The sequence below is a fragment of the Terrapene carolina genome, unplaced genomic scaffold (genome assembly GCF_002925995.2).
Source record: "Terrapene carolina triunguis isolate 2854851 unplaced genomic scaffold, T_m_triunguis-2.0 Scaffold131, whole genome shotgun sequence".
NCBI classification, from domain to species: Eukaryota; Metazoa; Chordata; order Testudines; family Emydidae; genus Terrapene; species Terrapene triunguis.
In genome coordinates this window covers 19,155,925-19,178,629 of record NW_020664482.1, presented here as the reverse complement: position 1 = coordinate 19,178,629, position 22,705 = coordinate 19,155,925, and the positions used below count along the sequence as shown (strand labels likewise).

At 35.7% G+C, this 22,705-nt stretch overlaps 1 protein-coding gene across 2 annotated transcripts in view; it reads right to left on the bottom strand.

Moving 5' to 3' along the window:
* The window catches only part of ATRX (ATRX chromatin remodeler), a 136,727-nt gene that overhangs the window by 58,752 nt on the left and 55,270 nt on the right, over window positions 1-22,705 (bottom strand). For both annotated transcript variants that reach the window (XM_024196772.2, XM_024196773.1), the window contains 8 exons: window positions 20,030-20,102; window positions 13,504-13,634; window positions 11,872-12,051; window positions 8,352-8,445; window positions 7,316-7,424; window positions 3,065-3,244; window positions 2,202-2,343; window positions 1,833-1,942 (listed from right to left, as the gene is read on the bottom strand). In XM_024196772.2, the coding sequence (XP_024052540.1) occupies window positions 1,833-1,942; window positions 2,202-2,343; window positions 3,065-3,244; window positions 7,316-7,424; window positions 8,352-8,445; window positions 11,872-12,051; window positions 13,504-13,634; window positions 20,030-20,102 (1,019 nt within the window). The remainder of the gene's footprint in view (window positions 1-1,832; window positions 1,943-2,201; window positions 2,344-3,064; window positions 3,245-7,315; window positions 7,425-8,351; window positions 8,446-11,871; window positions 12,052-13,503; window positions 13,635-20,029; window positions 20,103-22,705) is intronic.

The following is a 22,705-nucleotide window of genomic DNA, read 5'->3' as shown; positions in this document are numbered from 1 at the left end:
CCCCCAATCCTCCATCCCGCCCTGCCTCTTCCCGCCCCTGTTCCACCTCTTTCCAGCTTCCAGCCCTCTGTTTGAGCCTCCTTTCTTTACCAGTGAGAATAAGCCCACTCCTTAAATTACTTATACGGAAAGATTGGAGTTTCTTGAAACTTGGCACCAATCTTGCATTACGTGCTTTCCAAGTTAACAATTCCTTCAGTATGGTGACCAGTTCTGTACACCACGTAACAGTTCATTCCAAACTTCAGGACTGTGCTGCAAATATGCAACGTTCAACGGACACTGAACTGCTTTTAGCCCTTGGAACTATGCTGCATGCCATCACCAGGGGGAGAACTAGTAGACCTGCTCTTATTAAGATGAGAGTTGCTGTTAACATGTTATGCTAAAAATATTCAAATGTGAAAGGAAAGAGTGCCCATAGAAATTGGTAATTTAAGCCATCCTGGAGACTCTGGCCACTCATTTTACTTGACTTTCATCTTATTGTTATTTCAAGGTATTATAGAAAATCTCTTAAAACCTGTCTTAAATCTACTTCTTACAATGGAAATAAGTGGAGGACAACAGAAGCAGCTAACGGTTAGAGAGGAAGTACTGAAAAATAATTATAAAAAGGGGGGGGCGGAGGGATCAATTGTGATTAGATTGCAAAGAACGCCCATGAAGACACAACGTATGTTTGTTATTGGCCTTCTGTCCAATTATAGGAAAGTTACACCCATTAATTCCTTAATCGTGTGAGCAGTTATAGGTGACAGAGAAAAAGAAACATTCTGCTGTGAAAATATTTCCTAATAATAGATAATTATCAACTGAAAAAAAAGAGTTATCAGATGATCCAACTAGCACATTTGTCACTAATAGACTCCAATATTTTGCAATGTCCAGTATAAGGTACTAAAGGTTTGCCTAAAAGTTATATTATGCCTAATTCAGAATTCGGAATTGTTTTAGGAAATACTTAAAGATCAATTTCAAGGTTTATGTGAAACCATAACACTTCCTATGACTTAAGACTGACAAAATAATCATGTGTGACATCCATAAATGTTGATACTCTTAGAAGCATCATATCTTCCAAAAGGATGCTACTTCTAAAGACAGCAGTCTCTTCACACTGGAGATGAGACTATTTTTTTAATATATTAAAATCTATACTGCATCTGAGTTGCCTGACTTTAATACAACTTCATACCCCTTGAGAAAATAAGGACTAAATCTCTACAGAACTCTGCTATAGTAGTACCGCAAATGAAATCATTGACAGTGAACAGACAAGTATCTCAGACATGACCAGGGGATAATCCAGGAGCCACTGAGGAAAGGAATCAATTTAAATAGCACACACACTGAAGAAGGAATGTTTTAGAGAACATAGCCTACTTGAAAAATAAGAGTAATGTTAAACAAATTCAGAAATATGGGTTTCAAACGAACATAACAGATGTGTGTTCATCCCCCTCTAGCTACATATTATTTTGGAATGCAAAGAAGCTGTATGTATTAACTTTATACAAATCATACGCTTTTAATCTAATTTAGTTATTTTTAGGCAAGTACAATATGCACATTGATAGAGCTCAGGGTACATGAACATATTTTATAAACGGCAAATACATATTAACTCCAACTCTTTGAGGAAAGAGGACCAATCTGTACCAACACGCACTTCCTCTTTTTAAGCAACCTCATCAGGCCATTGCCCAGGAGAAGGGGTGGGTCTTACACTGTGTCCTGAAAGCTATTGAACTTGGCCTCTGGTTAGACCAGCTGAGGGAGTGGGTTCCAGAGTACAGGACATGCCTCATCAAAAGTCCTTTGCCACTTACCTGCAATGTTTTTCCTAGACCCATGCAATGGGCAAGAATGCATCCGGAACCTGCAGATTTCTTTGTTTTTTTCACAGATTCACAACAGCAATCCCACATGAACTGAACACCTGGAGAGAATTTTTTTTAAGAGCTCCTTTAAAAAGTATTAAACATTTTAAATTTACTAAAGAACTTATCTGAAAAGATATTTTTATATAAATCAGCAATCAGATTAAGATATTTCCAACACAATAAAATAAAAACCCAAAGTTAGCAGCATTTCCCAAGTAATTGTACATAAGACACCAGTTCAACATGTAGGCCCTGCCAACACAAGAAAAAAAAAAAAAAAGTTTGATTAACATAATTCTCTTTATATTTTCTTACCATCTACTTGATGTGGTTTCAGTTTGGTAACTATGTTTCTGTGAACCTGTACTATAGGTTCTTTGGTTTCTTCATCTTCATCTAAAACCAGTTTAGTTGTGATCGGACACTTTAGAGGTGAAGCATCTTCTATTTCTATCACCTGGAAGCAAACAATATAATGTATTATAGGAATGCTTTGCACATGAATAATTCAGGCCCTTTTAAACACACAAGTTCAATGAAATAGCAAGGCCCTATTTGCTAAATCCAAAAAGAAAGATTTTAAGCAATATACCCCTTTTATCTCCTAACATCTCTGTTCAAGATTTGTCTCCACAAAAAATAATTTAAACAATTGAGACACGAAACAATAATTCCTTGTTTATTGATCATTAACCTTAAATAGAAGAGCCTTATTCTGCAACAAATTACAAGTATGAATGTGTGATTCATGGTGTGACTGTCCCTTTTAGGATGATCAGTCAACACCTGTTCTGTGGTGTGTCCCTTTAAGACAGTGGTTCTCAACCCGTGGACCTCTTGCGGCCCAATCAGCACAGAGCTGTGGCCCATGCGACATCCTCAGGGCCATACAGGTAGTACATATATTGTGTGGATGTGGCCCACATAACACAGAGAGCTGCATATGCGGCCCCACAATGGAAAATAGGTTGAGAACCAGCGCTTTAAGATGCCTGACCACTAATCCTTACTATCCTTAAGGGGCTTGTCATCCTATTACAAATGGTTACACAAATCTATACCTTTTAAACACTTCAAATTCCTTATCCTCAGCTAAATTTATGTCTTTAAACACCATCAGCAATTAAACTTTCAAACAATATCTCATGCAAAAGTAAAAATAAATAAATGAGATATACCTCTCTTAATTTCTCTCTCTCTCTTTCTCTTTCTGCAATACGTTTTCTTCTCTCTTCCTCCTCCTTCAGTGCATTTTGGGTTTCTGTTCTAAGCTTATCATCTTTAAGAATCTTTCGTATTTTCTTCCGGCCTTTTCCAGGAGATTTTGAATCATTGTCATCTTCATCCTCAGAATTACTCTATTGCAATTCCAAACAATTAATCATTAGTATAAAACCTGAGACACAAGGACTATTATAATCCTGACTTTTGAACAAATGATCAAACTTTGTGACACAGTTCTTACCTAAACAGAAAAAGGAGTTTTCAAATTGAGTTATCCAGCATAATTTGAAAGATCCTTTAGCACCTTGTGTTGACAGATTAAGGCATTTAAAAAACACAGCTTACATTATTTTAAATTATGCCTACACAAAGATGGTAAGTGGTGTTTTCAAATGACGTTGCTAACAATGAAAAAAGCACTCTTTTCCTTTTCAACTAGACATACCCATACCTGGACCTAAACCCACTTCTACTACCAGCAATTTCAGTTGTGATAACACAAAGGGAAGCTTATATTTTCCTCCCCATTACTGCTATTCAATGTGGTATAACCAGAAAAATCCTGCAAGACCTGGTTGACTCCTTGCTCCAGCTATTGCCACTGGTTAGGTGGATAATGACACTTTCAAGTTTGGTTAAGAAATTCCCCTTTACTTAAAAGTAATAGCTGTGTGTCTTCACCTAACTCCAAAACGTAGCTGGTTTTAGTTTCTATGAACGGAATTTTATCTAGTCTACTCAACAGTTTTCTTATTTAAGAGAAAATAGTTATGTAACAAACAGTTCTGTTTTGGCTTGTTTTACTTAAAGTATTTGTTTTTACTGTTCATATGGTCTGTTTTATGGTTTGAAAGAATATAAATCAAAATCTAAAGAGAAATTAAGTATGTCCTAAATCAAACAGTTTATCATCAGGAACACCTGATTTTAAAATAAAGTCTGATATCTGAAATGTCCTTCATTCACAGGGTTAACTAGCTACTTCTAAAACAGAAAAATCAACCATTAGAAAGTCTAAGGACAATGAAAGAAAAAAAAATTCTTCAACTGTACAATCTATAGGTTTAAAATGTGAGTACTCTGTTAAGCAGTTAGAGAAAAAAGGGATTATTCTGATTGAAAAGTGATCTCTATAGATCAGCAGGTTGGAGATCTGCAGGCGAAATCAAAAATTGGAAAGAACTCTCTCACTCCTTCACTGTAATGGCTGAAAACTGGACTGTTCACTGTAAAGAAAAAAAAAAAAAAAAGATGTTTCTTTGAGCTCTAAATGTGACTCCTTGGGAAATATTCTGAAAAATAGAGATGTAACAAAAACGTTGGATTTTCCCCCTCACAAACAATATATTGAGACAAGTTTTAACTGAGACCTGAAATAATAATCCAGTTGAAAGAGCCTTTCAAAGCTCCATTATGGATATCAACTAAAAATATCTGGATCCTGAAGTAGAAAATATGCCAGCTGAAACTATTCTCTTCAGACACTAATTCACACAAGTTTCATTATTTCTAAAGTGAAAGAAAGTCGTAAGGGGTTTATTTAAAGTTTTGAAATAGCTACTAACTAGTCTAACCAACACTACATAAGGGCATTACTGTAAATTCCCACAAAAATGTATACAGAGTTAGTGTGTGTTATACCCTGTTAAATTAAGGGACAAACTTCAAATAATAAATGTATTTTTTAAATTTGTGACCCAACAAAATATTTGCTTGATACAACAATTATGGAGAACAACTTTACTAAAAACAGCCAGGATTCTCTCTCAACGGATTTTGATGGTTTAACAGCTTGTATCTATCCCTTAGATCAGTGGTTCCCAAACTTGTTCCGCCACTTGTGCAGGGAAAGCCCCTGGCGGGCTGGGCCAGTTTGTTTACCTAACGCGTCTGCAGGTTTGGCCGATCGCGGCTCCCATTGGCCTGGAGCAATGAACCGCGGCCACTGGTGGCCGCGATCGCTGAACCTGTGGACGCGGCAGGTAAACAAACCGGCCCGGCCTGCCAGGGTCTTTCCCTGCACAAGCGGCGGAACAAGTTTGGGAACCACTGCCTTAGATAGCTATACAAAGTATTCATCAGACTAATTCCTTTTCCCTTCCTTTACCTAAGATTATGATGACCTCTAAAATAGCTAGCAATTATAACTTGTGTGCTAATGAATTCTCTGTTTCTGTGAATTAAATAAAGATACAAAACTCAACAATCTGCTTAGTACATATTTTATCTTACACTATTGCACCTGGAAGAAATTAATATATATTTTTTTATTTTCTATTTCTTTCCACTTGAATAAACTGAGGATCTTTCTGCATACACAAGACAAACATACTTGGTGGTTTCCCTTTTTAATCTTGAATATTTACTATTACTGCATGCCTGTATCTTTCTGAAAATGTCCATTGATTAAACAAAATGTACATATTATTCTATAGGTTGTCATATACAGAAATATATTATCTGTGCGTTCATAAATAAAGAGGACATTCCAAAAAAAGTAAGATATTTTAGATCACCTACTTTACATTTTTTCCCCACACTGTTCAGAGTCAGATACTATAATTGCACCATATTGTGAGATATAATGAAAGGTGTTCAACTGTTACTTAATGTGTGTTTTCAAATTTTGTCTAAATGCAAAATATATGTCTTGTTCAACATTTAAAAGATCAAAACCACTGGCTAGAATCAGGCATACTGTAGACAGCTGTTCCCCACAGAAGTCTGCCACTGCTCCTCAAACTGATCTCTTAATAATCCATATCCCTACCATTCCAGCACAGGGTCTCTGACTAAAGGGTATAAATAAAACAAAAAAATCAAGTGTGTAGAGATTTATATTATGTATTGTTAGTATTAGAATAACATCTTATTTGAGGGTGGCTGGAGATGTGGTAAGACTGGAAATGGGAAAAGAATGACCAGCAAAGAAAGCGTGGGAGGAAGAAGACAGCACAGATGAACATAGTAGACCAAGGATTCAACGTCAAGAGAAGTTTGAAGAGAAAGGGACTGGAAGTCAAAGACCTACAAACAATTGCCACGGACCAGAAGGCGTGGCGAAGAATGGTGGGCACCTCCGACCCCATGTAAACAGGAAAAAGAATCAAGAAGTGAAGTTTACAATAGAATAGCATCCAGAAGGTCGCCCAAATCAGGAATGGTGTCCCAATGCACTGGGGCTGTACAAACACCTAAGAGACCACCTCTAACCCCAACAGATTACAATTTAGTTTAAAACAAGATGCAACCGTGGAAATATTAAGAGGGATGGGGGAAAGAAGATGTGAGTGACACTGACAGGAAAATAAGATTACAAAAACAAGCTGCATGTAAAATTAACAGGTTTTAAATATTTTTTAATAAAGAATGAATTAATAAAGGAATGAATATTAATAATATCAGTAATTCTATTTGGTACCTATTATCAACTAGAGAATCTCAAGTATGAGTTTGAAGGCTGCCAGAGTACTGGGCTTTATGGATTAGTTTGTAGTGTATAAAGAATGCCATCAGCGAATAGGATCTTTTAGACCAAACTTTTTTGTGATATACTGTAATTTAGGTTTGGATTGAAGTCTCATAAGGCAGAACAAGTGCCAAAAATGAAGATTCTTGAAAGACCTCGGAAGCTTAGGTATACAGTCATCTGCGATTGAAGTTTAATCTTCTTTGGCAGACTCAATCACCTACTAATAGTTCAATGTAAAACTTGTAATTGTAATAAAGAGAATATTTGAGTTAAAAATTTTAAATATTACAAGACACACAGAAAATGAAGACTCCCTAATTGCACTTTCTAGTTATCATTAAGATTATGATTTTTTCCACGGAGGTTGCTGAAGTCACAGAATCCATGACTTCCAGCGACACCCATGACTTCAGCTCGTGGCGGCTGGGAGCTGTGGGATAACCTGGCGCTTGGAGCTCCCGGCCACCGTAGGTGGCGGGGGGCCCCCGGAGCTCCGAGCGGTACCCCACAGCTGCCTAGCCACTGCGGGTGGTGTAGGGACCCCCTCGCACCCCCCAAGTTGAGCTCCCCATTTTGTCATGGATATTTTTAGGAAAAGTCACAGACAGGTCACAGGCTTCTGTGAATTTTTTTTTACTGTCCGTGACTTTCCCTAAAAATATCTGTGACAAAATCTTAGTCATCATCATGTTTCAACAATTTGGTCAGAATATAAGGCATTGCTATATAGTACCTTATTATTGTTTTCGCTAGAAGAATCCTCCTGAACCTTTATGCGTCGTCTTTTCTTTTTCTGCTTGTAACTGCGCTGATTTTCTTCTGCCTCAGCTTTCTTAGCAGATCTGAGAAATTGAAAAAAATCTCACTGATAAACAGAAAAACAGTGATGGATCAAATGTTTAGTTTTCCTCTTATCAAATACTCTACTACTCAATACAATGGTGAATTTCTCTCTTTTCACCCTATAAACTAACATTATTTACAAGAAGAGCATCACTATTATATCAATTTTCTCGATTACCTGTTTATTCCTTAACAGAAATGCAAAACAATATGTTCTTCTGTAATGTGGACCCCTTTACTATTTTCAGATATGCAATAATGATGAGTTATTGACCTTATCAGGCAATAATGTAGTAGACTGCACAGTTTACCAACTGGGTCCTATAATTTCTAAAGGGGTAAAGGAAAATGCCACATCATAGTTTTGTATTGAGTATTGTGACACCTATATTGTAACTGATTTGTACACACATCACTTCCATAGCAAAATAGTATCAATGTTAGTGGTTTATTTTCCAACTGTCTCTTTCACACTACACAAACAATAAGATTACATCCTAGTCAACTTCCAATAACCTCACTAAAACGCAATCCTTAATTAGAACCCATTGTTCCTTGACTGCACAAACTTGTTAGAAAAATACCAAGTGTTTTTAATGGTCTTATCGTCTCACCTCCCAACTCTTCTAATTATACTGAGACATAAAAGAGGAAGTTTCAACTTTGACACTAAACTCAACTTCCAGGCTTTTGAGATAAACTAAATTGTAGATACCGAAATTCTGTAAGATGAATAACTAAAATTTAGTGTCTGATCCAAAACCCATTGAAGTCAATGGCAGTCTTTGGATCAGGTTCTTAGAACTCACATAAATGTTTCAGACATGGCATGTGACAGGATTGTACCTTCCAAATAATCAGTTAAAAAAAAACAAAACAAAAAAAAACACTCAACTGAGATGACTAGAACTAAAGTTTATTTATACCTTGTTCTAGGACGTTGCTCATCTTCAGATTCACTGACTTCTTCACTAACTCCAGATTCATGAAATTCTGAGTCATCTGAATCATCACTGCTCACTTTAAGAATAAAAAAAACAACAACATAGCAACGTCTGTTGTAACCTGAAGTAATATCAATATAGCTTTGTACTTGTAATTTGTTTGAAATTAATTTCTGCTGCTCGTAGCACTTGTACATTCTTGGTCAATAAATGCCCTCGTGTGCAGCTAATAAAATATCTCAGTAAGGTAGTTCAGCAATAGTTGTTTCAATAGAAAGAGCAGAGAAGATAGCATGAAACGCCTGAAATGCAATTGAAATGTCACACATATGGCTTTGAACTGCTACATATTAAAAATCCAATGCAAATTTTAAAAAAAATAACTCAAAAGGTAATAAAGAGGTCTTTTAAAGGTATATTGTAAGTAATATGTTTTGTTAGAAACCCTAATATTAACAGTAATATTTTATTATTCTTTTTAATTCACTGAACAGTTTTGCTTGGATTTGATTTTCCTTTATTGGTCTAGTACAGTGGTCACCAATCAGTCGATCGCAATTGACTGGTCGATCCTGGAAACTCTCCCAGTCGATCGCAATCTCCGGATAGTTTTTCCCATTAAAACAGGAGAGGGGGTAGTTGAAGATGAGGTGTACATAAATAGATACTTATTCAAAACAAGTAAATACTCCCAGGGCTGTTAAAGCCAATCAAGGTCCCCCAACCCTGATAATGACAATGCAGATTCAGGGTGCATTCAGAGGTTACAACTGTTACTTGAGAGCTGCAAGAGCAGGAACAGAGGATCTACGGAGCCATCCCGCACTGCTTCCAAGGGTTGATCGTAGTGTTTCCTTCAAGCCCTGCGCAGTTCCTTATTTATAGCCATTGTAATCATGCTTTGTGCATAGGAAGTGGAATGTAGTATTTATCCAATTCATATTAAAATGAGTACTACAAAAATCAAGTCAGTGACGTAGAAAATAATCCCAGATTAGGACCTTTCTAGCTGAAAGGAGTTGTAAATGGAATCAATCATACCACCAGTAAAAGTTGATATACATAACCAAGTTTTAAAACATGCACAAATCTGAATATTTTATATGAAAACAAGAGCTCAACCCAGATTGAGATACTGTGATTGTTGGTGAAGTGTGTGGATTTAATATGCTGATGCAAAGACAGAGTTGGAATACATGTTGCTTTACTCAGTCACACTAAACGTTCACTGCAAGGGCTAGTCTGTTATCTCCTTTTTATGGATTTTTTGGATAACAGCACTGCCAATGCCAACAAGCAGTGTCAGGATCAACAATTTCTAAGAAATAAAAAAAGGCAAATCTAAATCCTTTGTGCTTAGAGTTCAGTTCATTTCTCCCATCTCATGCAAAGTGTGCCACCTCTTTATACCAGATTGCCATCTTTAATGATTTTATCATGAGCTCATTACGTTTAAGTCACGAAGACTCAAAAAGAAGCCAGTATCTATAGTTGATAATTCTGGGGGGCCTGACTCATGATTTTTTAATGTTTGACATTTATAAGCAGCTAAAAATATAGTATGCTATTCAGTCCTATTTTATCATTTAAGATTAATTTTGAACACACCAGAAAGCTATACGAGTTCCTTCCTAAATGGTATATGTTGCAATAAATAAATAAAATGCTACTCAGTAAATAACAGAATATGAGTAACTGGGAGTTAGGTTTTTGTTTGTTTTATGTACTTATTCATAGATTCATAGATTCCAGGACTGGAAGGGACCTCGAGAGGCCATCGAGTCCAGTCCCCTGCCCTCATGGCAGGACCAAATACTGTCTAGACCATCCCTGACAGACATTTATCTAACCTACTCTTAAATATCTCCAGAGATGGAGATTCCACAACCTCCCTAGGCAATTTATTGGAGAGGTATAATAATGGAGAACCAAGTCATTGAGCTATTTGAAGTGAAAGAAATTTTACTGCTCCAGGTCAGGGTTGAGGTAATTGAAGAGACTTATGACCAAAGGGTTCTAGAGATTGGTCCGGCCATGCCTTGGTCTGGCATTTTATTTACTAAAATACTGTAAAAGTTACAATAATATCACAGAAGACACAAAAATGAGAAGTTTTATGGGGGAACACTATAAGCATAATACAATACAGGATAATACAGCCTCCCATTCCACCCCAAAAATATTTTCAATTAAAATACAATAATTTAGACTATGAAATTCCATAATTCATCTTTACGTACATGGAAGACTACTCATGTATGGTATACTACCATTACTGCAACACTAAAAATATAACTATACTTTCAAATTGTGCAATAAGGATAATTTGCTTCCAATGTAAACAAACCATTTACACTCTGAAATGCCATGGTTATTGGAGTTTGCAGTTGCAATAGCGCTGCTGGTCCCCATTGGTCCCATGGTTATTAGATGTAAGAGATCTGCACTAACAGTCATTCCCTTGCTGCTCAACCCAGAAAAAGCTAGAAGAGCTACATTCTTAGCTTTTTTTAAGACAAGAAAAATGAGAAATAAACCCAAGTTTTCATTTAAGAGTTCCACCTGCCGTCCCATTGTGAACCACCTAAAAAGACTTGGAGGGATGTAGAGTTTAACTCTCTAGGATGACGGAAATTTCTGGTGACACAAGGGCCTATGTATAGTGTGAGGAAGAGATAGCAGTTGCAGGAGGAAGGAGGAGGAAAAATTGGGTTTTCCTGAATTATACCTATTTGATTTGGTATTAAAATTTCAGGACTCAACCAGATTAACCTAATTTTTTAGGGGGTGGGGGGAAGAGAGGGAGGGAGATTAAATAGGGAGGAGGGGATTAAATAAGAGTAAACTATCCTGGAATAGTCACTGTGTTATAATAAACCTAGTAAATGAACAAAAACAGACAACTGTAGTCTGGGACGACAACACAGGAGGAGGTGTGTAAAAAATATATTTTAAAATTCCTAGTTCAAAATTTGAGTTCTGTCCAAATTGTTCTAGTTTTAGATATATTGATTTAGTTTAAATGGACTTTAAGAAAATGTGTCTGAGTTAACATTATTTTTGAATTTGCTAGCTTTTGCTCTTCTAAATAAATCTTTCAAATAGTTTCAATGATAGTTAGGTTTTTTAATTATTATTTAATCAATCAAGAATTTACCAAATAATTTCATGGGGCGTTCACTGTCCCATGATTACAGATTATAATTAGAGTATTTTGAAAAAAAACACACCACCACCACCACCACCTTAATGACAAAAATTCAATGACAACAACACTGTTTTCCCTTATCTGCCTGTAGAGTTGATGGCACTGACTTCCTCAATCTCAACTGCAAAACAAGAAACAACTAATGGTGTGAAGGTGTAAGAGGAGGTGTGAGGAAGACAACTTGGAATTCCAGGAAATCTTTTCTTCACTGGAAAGCTCCATTGCGCCACATAACTGAACATATTTCATCGAATCACAAATACATCCTGCCACACAAACATTTAAATTTTGTACCTTTCCTTCTATTTCTGCGTTTGCCTTCTTTTGTGTCTTTAGATTTTCCCTTTTTTTCTTCCTCAGATTCTCCATCACTCATACTTAGCTTGTGTCTCAGCAGTCTGTGTCTATATCTAGGCTTCTTAGACTCTTCATCATCTGAATCGGATTCAGAATTATCTTCCTTTTCATTCTCCTCTGTCAGAGAGAAAAGTCAGCACAGAACTCATACGGGTAGCTATTTGCTCATTTAAGTTGCATTTCATCTATTAAGTATTTCCAGGAAGATGTGATTGAACGAACGCACATATGCACTTCCCCTTCCCACCCCACTTTATCTTTGCAATGGAAACTGTTTGATTTTACAGTTATCACATGGATTATCAAAGGAAGCAATTTTATTTTCTATTCATACATATCTCACATACTTTACTCCTGAGGAAATTCTGCATCACTGCGCGTGCGCAGAATTCATGTCCCCCACAGATTTCTTTGTTTCCCTGAAGAAAAATGAACTCTGATGGGAAAGCAAAGGGAAGGTACAAGAGTGGTCACACACCCCTCCCCGGCAACGCAGGCAGGTCAATTTGGGTTCCTGGAGCAGCCAGTAGAGACGTAAAGCACTGTTGGGGGGGAGGGGAAGGGAGGAAGGGCTTGGCAATCATGCCTGAGAGAGAGACACACACACACACTGTCCCTCTCGCTTGCTCTTGCGGCATGCTCGGCATGGAGGGGCAGGGCGTCAGGGTGTTTCTGAGGAGGTAGGCATGTCCGCTAAGGGAGAGCAGAATGTAGCAGCCAGCCTGCTTAGTGAATTGTTCCCATTGTCTTTGTGAATTCCCCCAGGAGTATAAAACAGGTGTAAAAGTTTTAAGGCTCCTTTACACATTGCCAGACTGGTGTAAAGGACAGTATGGCCTTATAAATGCTTACTGATTTAATGATTAAAACTGAACTAAATTTTTGGACTGAAAAAAATTTCCTAACAAAATGTGCTCCATGAACTGTTTGCTACTGACCTATCTGGACATGGTCAGTAGTCAATATAAATTGTGAGTTTGATTCCACAGCCCTCAGTTGCTCTTCAGTTGCCTATGATGTAACACTGAGCATATGGCTGCATATATTTGATGTCTAATAACTAGAAATAAAAGGTCAAACCTAGTTACATTACTATTAGACAAGAGGGGTTTAGGGATTTTCTCCAGTGCTCCCCACTCCCATTCTCCATCCATTGTATTGTAGTTTAAATAAATTACCAAAATAATTGAAACCAGCATGATTATATTGCATTATTTTGACAAATAAAATATGCAGAATTTTAAAATGTTGTACGCATAATTTTTAATTTTTTGGTGCAGAATTCCCCCAGGAATAATACCTGTATGTCTTCTTGTCTTTTATTAATCAAATATTGCTTAGCACATACTCGGTTCTAAATTGGTTATAAAGATATGATCACAAAGTAAAAGTACACTTTTACAGAAGTCAAACAGAGAAACCCACAGAACCAGTTTAGCAGTTGGCATCAAAAAATGTATGTTCTTTGGGGATTGTTTACTGATTTTGCTGTTATCTTTCCCTGAAAGACTTCTGAAATTATGACAGATTCTAAAGCACCATTTTTTTCTGCCACATTTTGGTGCTCACCGTCATCTTCTGCGTTTTCATTTTTCTTTCCAGTTTTCTTTTTTCCTTCATCTGATTCTTCATCTGAAGATGCATCCTCATCAGAGGAAAGATTGGCTTTGATTTCTTCTAAAAGCATTTTCTTGGCAATTCTTTGAAGTAAAACAAAAAATACTATGTATTCCATTGCTTACACAATAAATCAATGAATGACAAATGCAATCTTATATAATTCAGAACTTCAGTAACAGGGTTGTGAGCTCAGAAAGAATTATGAATGGAGAGCAATCATGGTGGTAACGAGAAGATATTCTAACTGACATTTCATATGTTAAACATGGTAATCTGCTTTGAAAAAAGTTCTTTACAGTGCTCCCAAATAAGCACTTTCCAATTCTAAACCATGTTTATTGCAGATTTGCTCAAATGTGTTTTTTTAAAGCAACATTTAATAACCTGGGCCCATTTTATTCCTCCCCACCTGTCCCATCTTCCATGTCAGTCATCTTTTCTAATCAACAGTGATGTGATATTAAGCTGAACAATTTATTTATAGCTCTAATGGCCTCAAGAACACGTAAGTGTTTTGGACCAAGTCTCTAAACGATTAGAGACAAAAACAGTGTTAAAGCAACAGTCAATCTCTGCACACTTTCCTCTATGTATTTAATTAGCGGTAAAGGCAGTATGCACTGAACACCTTAAATTCTGAAGGTAAAGGATATGCACTAAAACAAATTTTTATACTATAACTCCACATTTTGCTCCTGACAGATGTTCCTGAGGTATGTGTTACAATCCTTTATGTCTGTGCCCTTGTACTTCAAAGGAGATGCAGCTGGAATAAGTGCAGTGTTTTATAGGGCACACACGGTTTCTCAAGAAGATGTGGTTGCAAACGGCTGGGAAAATCTACATCAGTGGAAGACCAGAGAAAAGGGAGGAGAGCAGTCTCACATCCCCTCAAACATCTGCCAGCAACTCTCTTAGGCATAGTGACCCACAGATGAAGAAAACAGTGATTTGTCAAAAGTTACGGGTCTATATAAACTTGCAGAGTCAGACTATTATCCCACTTCCTGTAGAACAAAAAAAAGGTTGATCAACTTCTCATAGCCTCCCATTCCACCCCAAAAATATTTTCAGTTAAAATACAATAATTTAGACTATGAAAAATGTATTATTTACAGGATCTTTCAACAAATTCAACAACAGGAAAATCCAGTATGAAAATACATACAGGAAAAGTGATGTACAAATAGACAAGAAAACTGTGGACTTAATCTGATACTTTACTTCAAGGGGGGGAAAAAGAATTGTCCCTCATAGGGGATCAGGTCCTATGGAACTGCGGAATAAAAATAGTAATATTTTTTAATATATTTCTACTGTCTGCAATGTTAACTGCAAGACTTCATGTATTTTCTCAATCAGACCCGATCATTTTAGCAGTAATGATAAAAAGCATTTTATATTTTCTATATATATTATTCAAAAAGGGGAAATATCTATATCTAATCAGAAACCAAGTTCAAGAGCCAGGAAATTGAACAGTTCTATGCTTCATTTGGAACTGGCACAGAAACAACTGACCCTACTGTGTTGCTTTTTATGTCACACAATTCAAGTAATTAGTAGTCACACTGAACTATAAAATATACATTTTATTTTATTTAATTTTCCAGGAAGTAATTTGTGCCCCAAAAACAATGCCAAATTTTCCAAGACCATTCTATTTTATTTTCCCACGGTTTTTGCAATTACACTTCAACCATACAATATTTTCCATCTTTTAATACATGTTAATATGTTTTCAAATAAGAGTTCAAGACTAGCATGTTCAATTGTTATTAATTTAAAAGAAAGGGGGGAATTAAAAAATTATCCAAGAGCATGAAGATGTTTATGGTTGGTGCACTAAGTCACACTGATCTGCAGCATCCAGAGTGGAAATAAAAAGACATTAAAGAATTATTTGACCCATATATAACTATATGAGTCATGGTGTAAAGCTATTTTTAAAAAACAAGTTTACCTAAAGAGTTGCTTTTAATTACTTATATGAACAGACTTAATTTTGTGGACCTGACCCAACATTTATTGAAGTTCATATGGACAAAGTCCCATTAATTTCAATTAACTTTGTATCAGTCCGTGTAGGAGAAATAAGACAAGAGAGTAAATTTTAAATATTAATGAATGTGTGTAAAATCTGACAGGAGGAATAAATGGTTACCTGTATTTGAAAATTAAATCTTCCACATTTTGTAGTTTTTATTTCAATACTGTACTTATTTGCCCAGATCAGTTGTAATTTTCTTCAGAATACAATGGCTTGGATTCTCAAAAAAGGGGAACACTTTCCTTGTTTTTAATTATTTTGTAACTTTTATATATGAATTATTTTAATCTTAAAGTATAATCTAGGTAATGCGGACATCACCAGTAGGTTTGCTAGCTTTTACATAAGAAACCCACTCAACACTGGGACAGGATTAAGGTTCTGAAATGAAAACAAATTTGCAAAACTTAAAATTAAGTTCAGAAGTCTCAACATACTGTCCTGTACCAGTACACCTAAATGATTTCACATTATCCTCAATAGTGCTAAAAGAGTTAGTAAAATTGAAATTGGATAATAAATTCTTACCTGCATTGCAAGCCATCTTTTAAATTATATTATATATATATTTTTTAAATAAAGTGGATTTTGACTCTTAAAAGGAAGGGTTTTTTCACATTTACAGAATAATGTTTGCTGAGAGAAATCTAAAGAATACATTCATCAGAATTTCTTCACAAGTACAAACTCGAGTATGCACACATAGAATACTATTTCTTCTCTATTCCAGACTGCTCCTAAGGATCCCAAGGTCACTGTCCACAGTACGATCATCATCTGAACTTCCTCAAGCTGAATAATTTTAATGATTACTAATTAATAAGCATTTCTGAAGCTGGCAGATTAATAACTAAATACTTTTATGTTCCACAAGATATTAAAAACACTCATTTTTCAGCTAGTGAATGAAAGTTCAAACACTTCACATCAACAGGGGATGCAACTATTTATTTAGTAGAAAAGATTCAAATTATGGGCCTCAAAAACTAGATTCTCTCTAGTATGTTCCACTGAAGTGGTGCTCTAGTCTGAAAATGTAAAGCATGTTTAGAAATTCGGACTATTTTTCCACTTTTGGTGTAATCAAAGGATTATATAGAAACAATACCGAAAAGACAGTGCTGAACAGATCAAACCCTATAAATGCTTCTGGTAAATGTTTGGCGTAACAGTATTCACATCATCATGTGAAACTGGATGTTTAGTTCTTGAAATCAGTTTTATTAAGTTAAATTATATCTTCCCTCAAAGTAATAAAATCTATTCCAACTTCAAATTCAACTTCCAAATCTTTAGAAAGTAATTAAGACTGAAGATGAACAGTTACCTACACTGACAAACTTTTATTCTTTTCAGCACTTGTTTAACCATCCAACTGTAGAGGTGCCAAGACAATACAGGTTATGATAGTGTGAAAATCTGTTTCCCCCAACAAACCTGTGGGGGATTATTTATTTATTTTCCTCGGAGCAGAGAACTGAGGTGGATTCTTAGCCAACATCAATTACAATTAAATGCTATAAAACTTTTAAATGAAAATAAAAACTGGGGCCATGTGATCCACTCAATAGCACATTGGGCTGCAAGTGAGGAGACTTGGATGCTATTCCCAGCTCTGCCACTGACTTTCTGTGTGATCTTTAGCAGGTTATTTCACATCTTTGTGACTCTGTTCCCCATGCCCTGTAATGTCTAAATAGGCAGTAATCTTTGGGCAAGGACTGACTCATTTATAGCTTGTCAAAAATCTTGAGGATACAATGTTGCCACTGTAAAACAAATTTAGCTAAGAATTTAACTAAAAATAATTATTAACACTATGTGTTAACATTCTTAATTAAATTAAATCAACTCACAGGTGGTGTCCATAAACACACATTAGTTATATGTATAATCGAATTGTCCAAAGTAAACTGCTAAAGAGACAAAACCATAAGGCTGTGCTAATAGAAAGCACCATCCTTTAAGACTGAGTATTAGAAATGTAATTAAATGTAACCTTTAGCATATTTTTAATATTTAGTTGTATTTTTATTTATAGTTTTATATACGTATGTTTGACTGACATTTAGTACACACACAAAAATGCTTTCCTTCAGATTAATAATCTACCAAATACTTTGTTCTATAGACTGTACTATGCCTTTGTTTCAATGATCTGATTTTCAAACTCTCATAGAAGTATTACAATTAAATTAAATGCTTGGACAAGAAAAATGTTTTACAAAAATTTATTGCATCCATCAAATACTTAAAGGCATTCTGCATTAATACACTATTTACCTCTTAATAAACAAAACTACTGCAAACATATTAACAGTACCATTTAAAAGATCAAAAGGACCAACAATAAACAAATACACAACATAAAATGACAGCATACAGCACTGCCTGTCATATTATGACCCACTCAGATATTGCACTTTGGCAAAGATGATTTCAAGACTTTAAAAAAAAAAAAATATTCATGTCATTCACATTCAAATGTATTCAAACAACAGAACTTCTAAACTAGAGACTTGCAACCATGAGTGCCCACACTATAAATATCTCATTGGGTACTAGGTACCCTCTTTGGTCTGGTAGAAAAGAGGCAGCTTGTCTGAGTAAGAGAGAAAATTTTTTTTTAAGTTGGGTTAAGAAAAAAAAATTTTTTTTTTAATCTTCTCAAAATGTTTTCCATCTTTTTACAATTTTGTACCAGTGATTATGGTACCAAGTACAATGAGTATTGAATGTAATATTAGTGAGTTCAGTTATCAATTACTTCCTGAAGGTTGGAAAGAGTATTTGGTAACAGTTATCTCCCCCTACACTCAGAAATGTATATTCAGAATATTTCCTAGATAAAAATTTAAACAATTATTCAGTTTGAAAAGTTACATAAACTGATTTTAACACCTAAAAGAAAATATAATGATATTTAGTGATCCAATCTATTTTGTTCAAGACCTGTTGGGGTTGTATTGAGAAAGAGGATAATCCCCTCAAGCTAGTAGGTAAAATCTACCAGTTAACATTTGTACTGTAAAATGCTGCGCTTTCAATGATAAATATTTGCTTTAAATCAGCTGAATTATCAACCACAAATTCTTAAAAATGTAACAAAGGTAGAGTGAAATTAAAGTATATTTAAATAAAATTAAGGTTAACAATGTTTAAAATGTTGTGCTTATGAACCTGTGCTGTCAGTCCCTAAAAAGTTATTTTTTTAAAAGTGAATTAAAATGCTTAAATTTTAAAACTGAACATACAGAAGAGCTAGATTAGCAGCAATATTTCTGTACCCAACTGAAGTCCATATAACAAAATTATGTTTTTAAATTCACTTCAGCTATGTAACAAAAGGCAGTTACTTTGTGGAACAGACACCATGTTCTATGCTAATAAGGCTCAGAAGCAGAAAAGCAGACTCCATCAACAGTTGTGTTGCAAAGTTACAAAGTCGGTCCCACATTTACTACAGGACAAAAAAAATTCAGTTTCAGAAATACTATATAAAGTTTTCTTGGAAAAACTTAATCTAACTACAATAGCTTCCAAAAAGAAACTCCTGCTCATAATTGAGTGTTTCGCATTGAGTCCCTTTAATTTAATACTTTGTTTATGCTGTTACTAATTAGAAAGCCAAACTTTTACATTTTATTTTATTCGCTATCCAAGCTACTTTTTGACGACTACATTCTAATAGTAAAATATTACATACGTTTAAAAAAACAACAACCTAAAACTAAAGTTATATCTATTAGTTTTTATAAATTTAAATTTTAAAACTAAATAATATATAGGCCCAGATCCTGAAATCACTCATGCACATGCTTCACTACGCATGTGAGTAGTTCCCTTGATGGAAAGTAAGCCTATGTATGAGTGCTTGTAGCATCAAGACCTTAACCATCACGTAGGTGATTTCAGGTACTCATCAATGAATTAAACCTCATTGGTTTATCTTTCTAATGAGAACAGGTGTTTTAATAAAAAACAAATTATGTAGCACTAATAATCAAGATCCACTATAAAGATTTTATCACTGTATATTGCACAGATGCCAATTTTTATCATCTATTCATATAAGTAGCTGAAATTCACATTTATCAAAGCAGGCTTTTACTTGTCTCAATGAAGAGCTTATCACAAAACCCACATTTTACATAGGAATATAAAACAGACAGTGCTGCAATGCATTTATAACACACCCTATGCAAGGTGTGTTAGTTAACACTTCTAAATATTTTCTTTGCATTTCTGGATTTTGGCCTCTGTTTTCTGGCCTCTCGTTCAAACTTGCGGGAAGCCTGTGAGCGAGTCTTTACAAGGCAGGCAGTCCTGGTTTTTACAACCTGCTTGCTGTTCCGCTGCGCCGGTTTGCGCCCACGCCTAGGGTGTGTTATAATCTTTTTAAAGTCCTTATGGATGGAATCATACCTATTCTCAGGATCGTCATCATCCTCCTCCTCCTCCATTGGAACAGCCCCCGATTTAGTCTCTCCTTCATCCCCTGGGAAAAAAGTCAGAGACATTTGACATAAGGATAAAACCAGCAATGCACATATAAATTTTCTATTATATGTGACCTATTGTATCAAACACTCAATTTAAAGATAACATGGTACTAAATATCACAACCCTACCTTTAATAATAATAATAATAATAATAATAATAAAAAAAGGCTATCTTAAGTAGACAAATAAGTATTCCCCCATACAATATCTAACAGTAGAAAGCTCTTTGAAGCAAGAGCCTTGTTAACATCTATATCTACTATTGTAAGTGGCAAGCAAATCTTTAATACCATATAAAATGAAGCCATAATCTGTATAGATTTTACTTTAAAATGCACAATAATTGAATGATCCATTCTTCAGGTATTTTAAAAATAAAAATTTAAGATTTTATTGTTCACGACTGGATTCCCATCACCAAATTCACATAGACTGAAAAGATAATGGCAAATAAGCAACAGTACTATCAACTTCCAAGTAGACAAGAGCTTGCTTACTCAGAACTGATCTGCCTAGTCTTCACAAGAACTATTTCAGCAGGAAAAGTTTCTCCTGCTGATCTACTTCCCTCTCTGTACTACCAAGGAAAACCATATGACACCCATCCGTCTTAAAGCAAGCACATTTATATATGAAGACTTATATTTTGAGAACTATGTTCATTAGCCTTAGAGCAACAATATCAAAATTCAGCTTATTATACAACATACCTCACAAATGCAGGAAGTTAATGTACCTATCTTATCTATTAAAACCAGAAGTCAACTTAAGCAGGAGGAAATTTTTTCCTTCCTTAAAATTACATATGAGAGAGGGGAGCGTCTTGACCCTGCCACCTACCTTTTTAGTTCACACTGTATTTTTTCCTTAAAATGTTATTAAGTTTTTTAAAAGTTGGCTTGCAAATGGAATTATAAAATGACACAAGAGTATCTGGCAATGTGTGCTAAACTACTTCCAGTATAGTCTATGGACATTCAGTCTACCCACTGAAAATTCATTTTTTAAAAACAAATTTCTGATGGTCCAGTGATGTCTAGCACTGTTACTAACAGACTGTTTTTAGTTAGACACATTGATGCAGCTACAGAACACCAATGAAAAGAGGAATTGGTCCATAAGTGGTAAAGTAGATACTTCATTTGGCTTTCAAGGTTCTCTAGTTGATGTAACATTGCCATAGAGTGGGAGCCAGCCAGCAATCAGCAGTAGGACTGAATATCAGGGGACCTACTAAAGAATGGTGAAGTGTCAGTAGTTCTTGCATTCAATACTTCCCTCAGCTCGGTTAGTAGGAACATTCAACAGATATTGCTAGTGTATTGGTGGATTACTTTTAAATTCCACTTGTAGGTCACTTTTAATATGTTAACACTTGAAGCTTCTCTTCCTTTAGAAGTCCACTCCACACACAAATTATTTTCTCCTCTGCTTAAAGTCTCTTAAGGCTCAATTCAATTCCAATGGGAATCAAAGGTGTAAAGAAATCCAAGGGAGCTGGACAAGTTCCTTAGTACCCAACTCTTAACTTCATGCCATCATGTGCTTGAGCCTCATCCACCATTTCCATATGCTTCAATTCCCCCCCCCCCCACACACACCCCTCCAATAACCTTTTTTAATCCACAGGTATAAGCTTCAGACACTCTCTCATTCCTATTGTTGCCTGACCTTTTTTAAGGTTGATAATGTTTAGATTAATGACCAATTGATCTGACTGCAATAAGGTTCTTCCCCCAGAATCAGGCTACACAGAATTCACACTAAGGAGTTCGATATTTTGTGGGGAGTTTCAGGGTGAGTAACAAGCATACTCACACTGAGGGCAAAATAAAACTTTAGATACGTTTATTAAAATAATGGAGAAAGCTAGAAATGATCCAAGCCACATAAGATAAAGATAATACAGGATCAGGTAATCTGTGGTATCATTCTATGTATAAGCTTTAGAATTGCATGCTCACACCCTTAAGCTGGGGACAAATGGACCAACTCTGTCTCTGGCATGCAGTGTCCAATGGTACAAGTCCCCCAATGAGTTGAAGGGTCAAGTAGAAAAGAAGCAGACAGCAATGGAAGAGGCCCAGTGGGAAAGACCAGTCCCGGACCACATGGTGACTGCCCTGTTACAGGGCCTAAGCATCATCTGCTCATATTCTTACATGTAGCCTTTTTACCAGTATAATACTGAGGTGTACTTACTTTATATGTTAACATATTGATATGTGTGACTACCATTTCAGCGCATGATCATACCGTCATCCCTTGCTTAAGTGGATTTGCAGTTATTACTTCCATGTTCCTGGTAGTAGCACTTACTGGAACATTCTAGCTCCTACTGTTGAGCAAACGTCTTAGTTCCCCAAATCTAAAGGTAACCATTGATCTGTGCTAAGGGAGACGGCCTACTTAACCACAGTTATGCTAACTTATGCTCCAGCTAATATCTTACAGGATATAGGCCTGTAGTCTTCTTGCATTACAGCAGAATAGAACAGAAGGCAAGCCAGTGCATATAATGGGGTGAATATCATGGGCAAACTTGCCCTATGGGCTACACCGCTACTTACTTCTTTACAATTTTTTGATATCATTCGT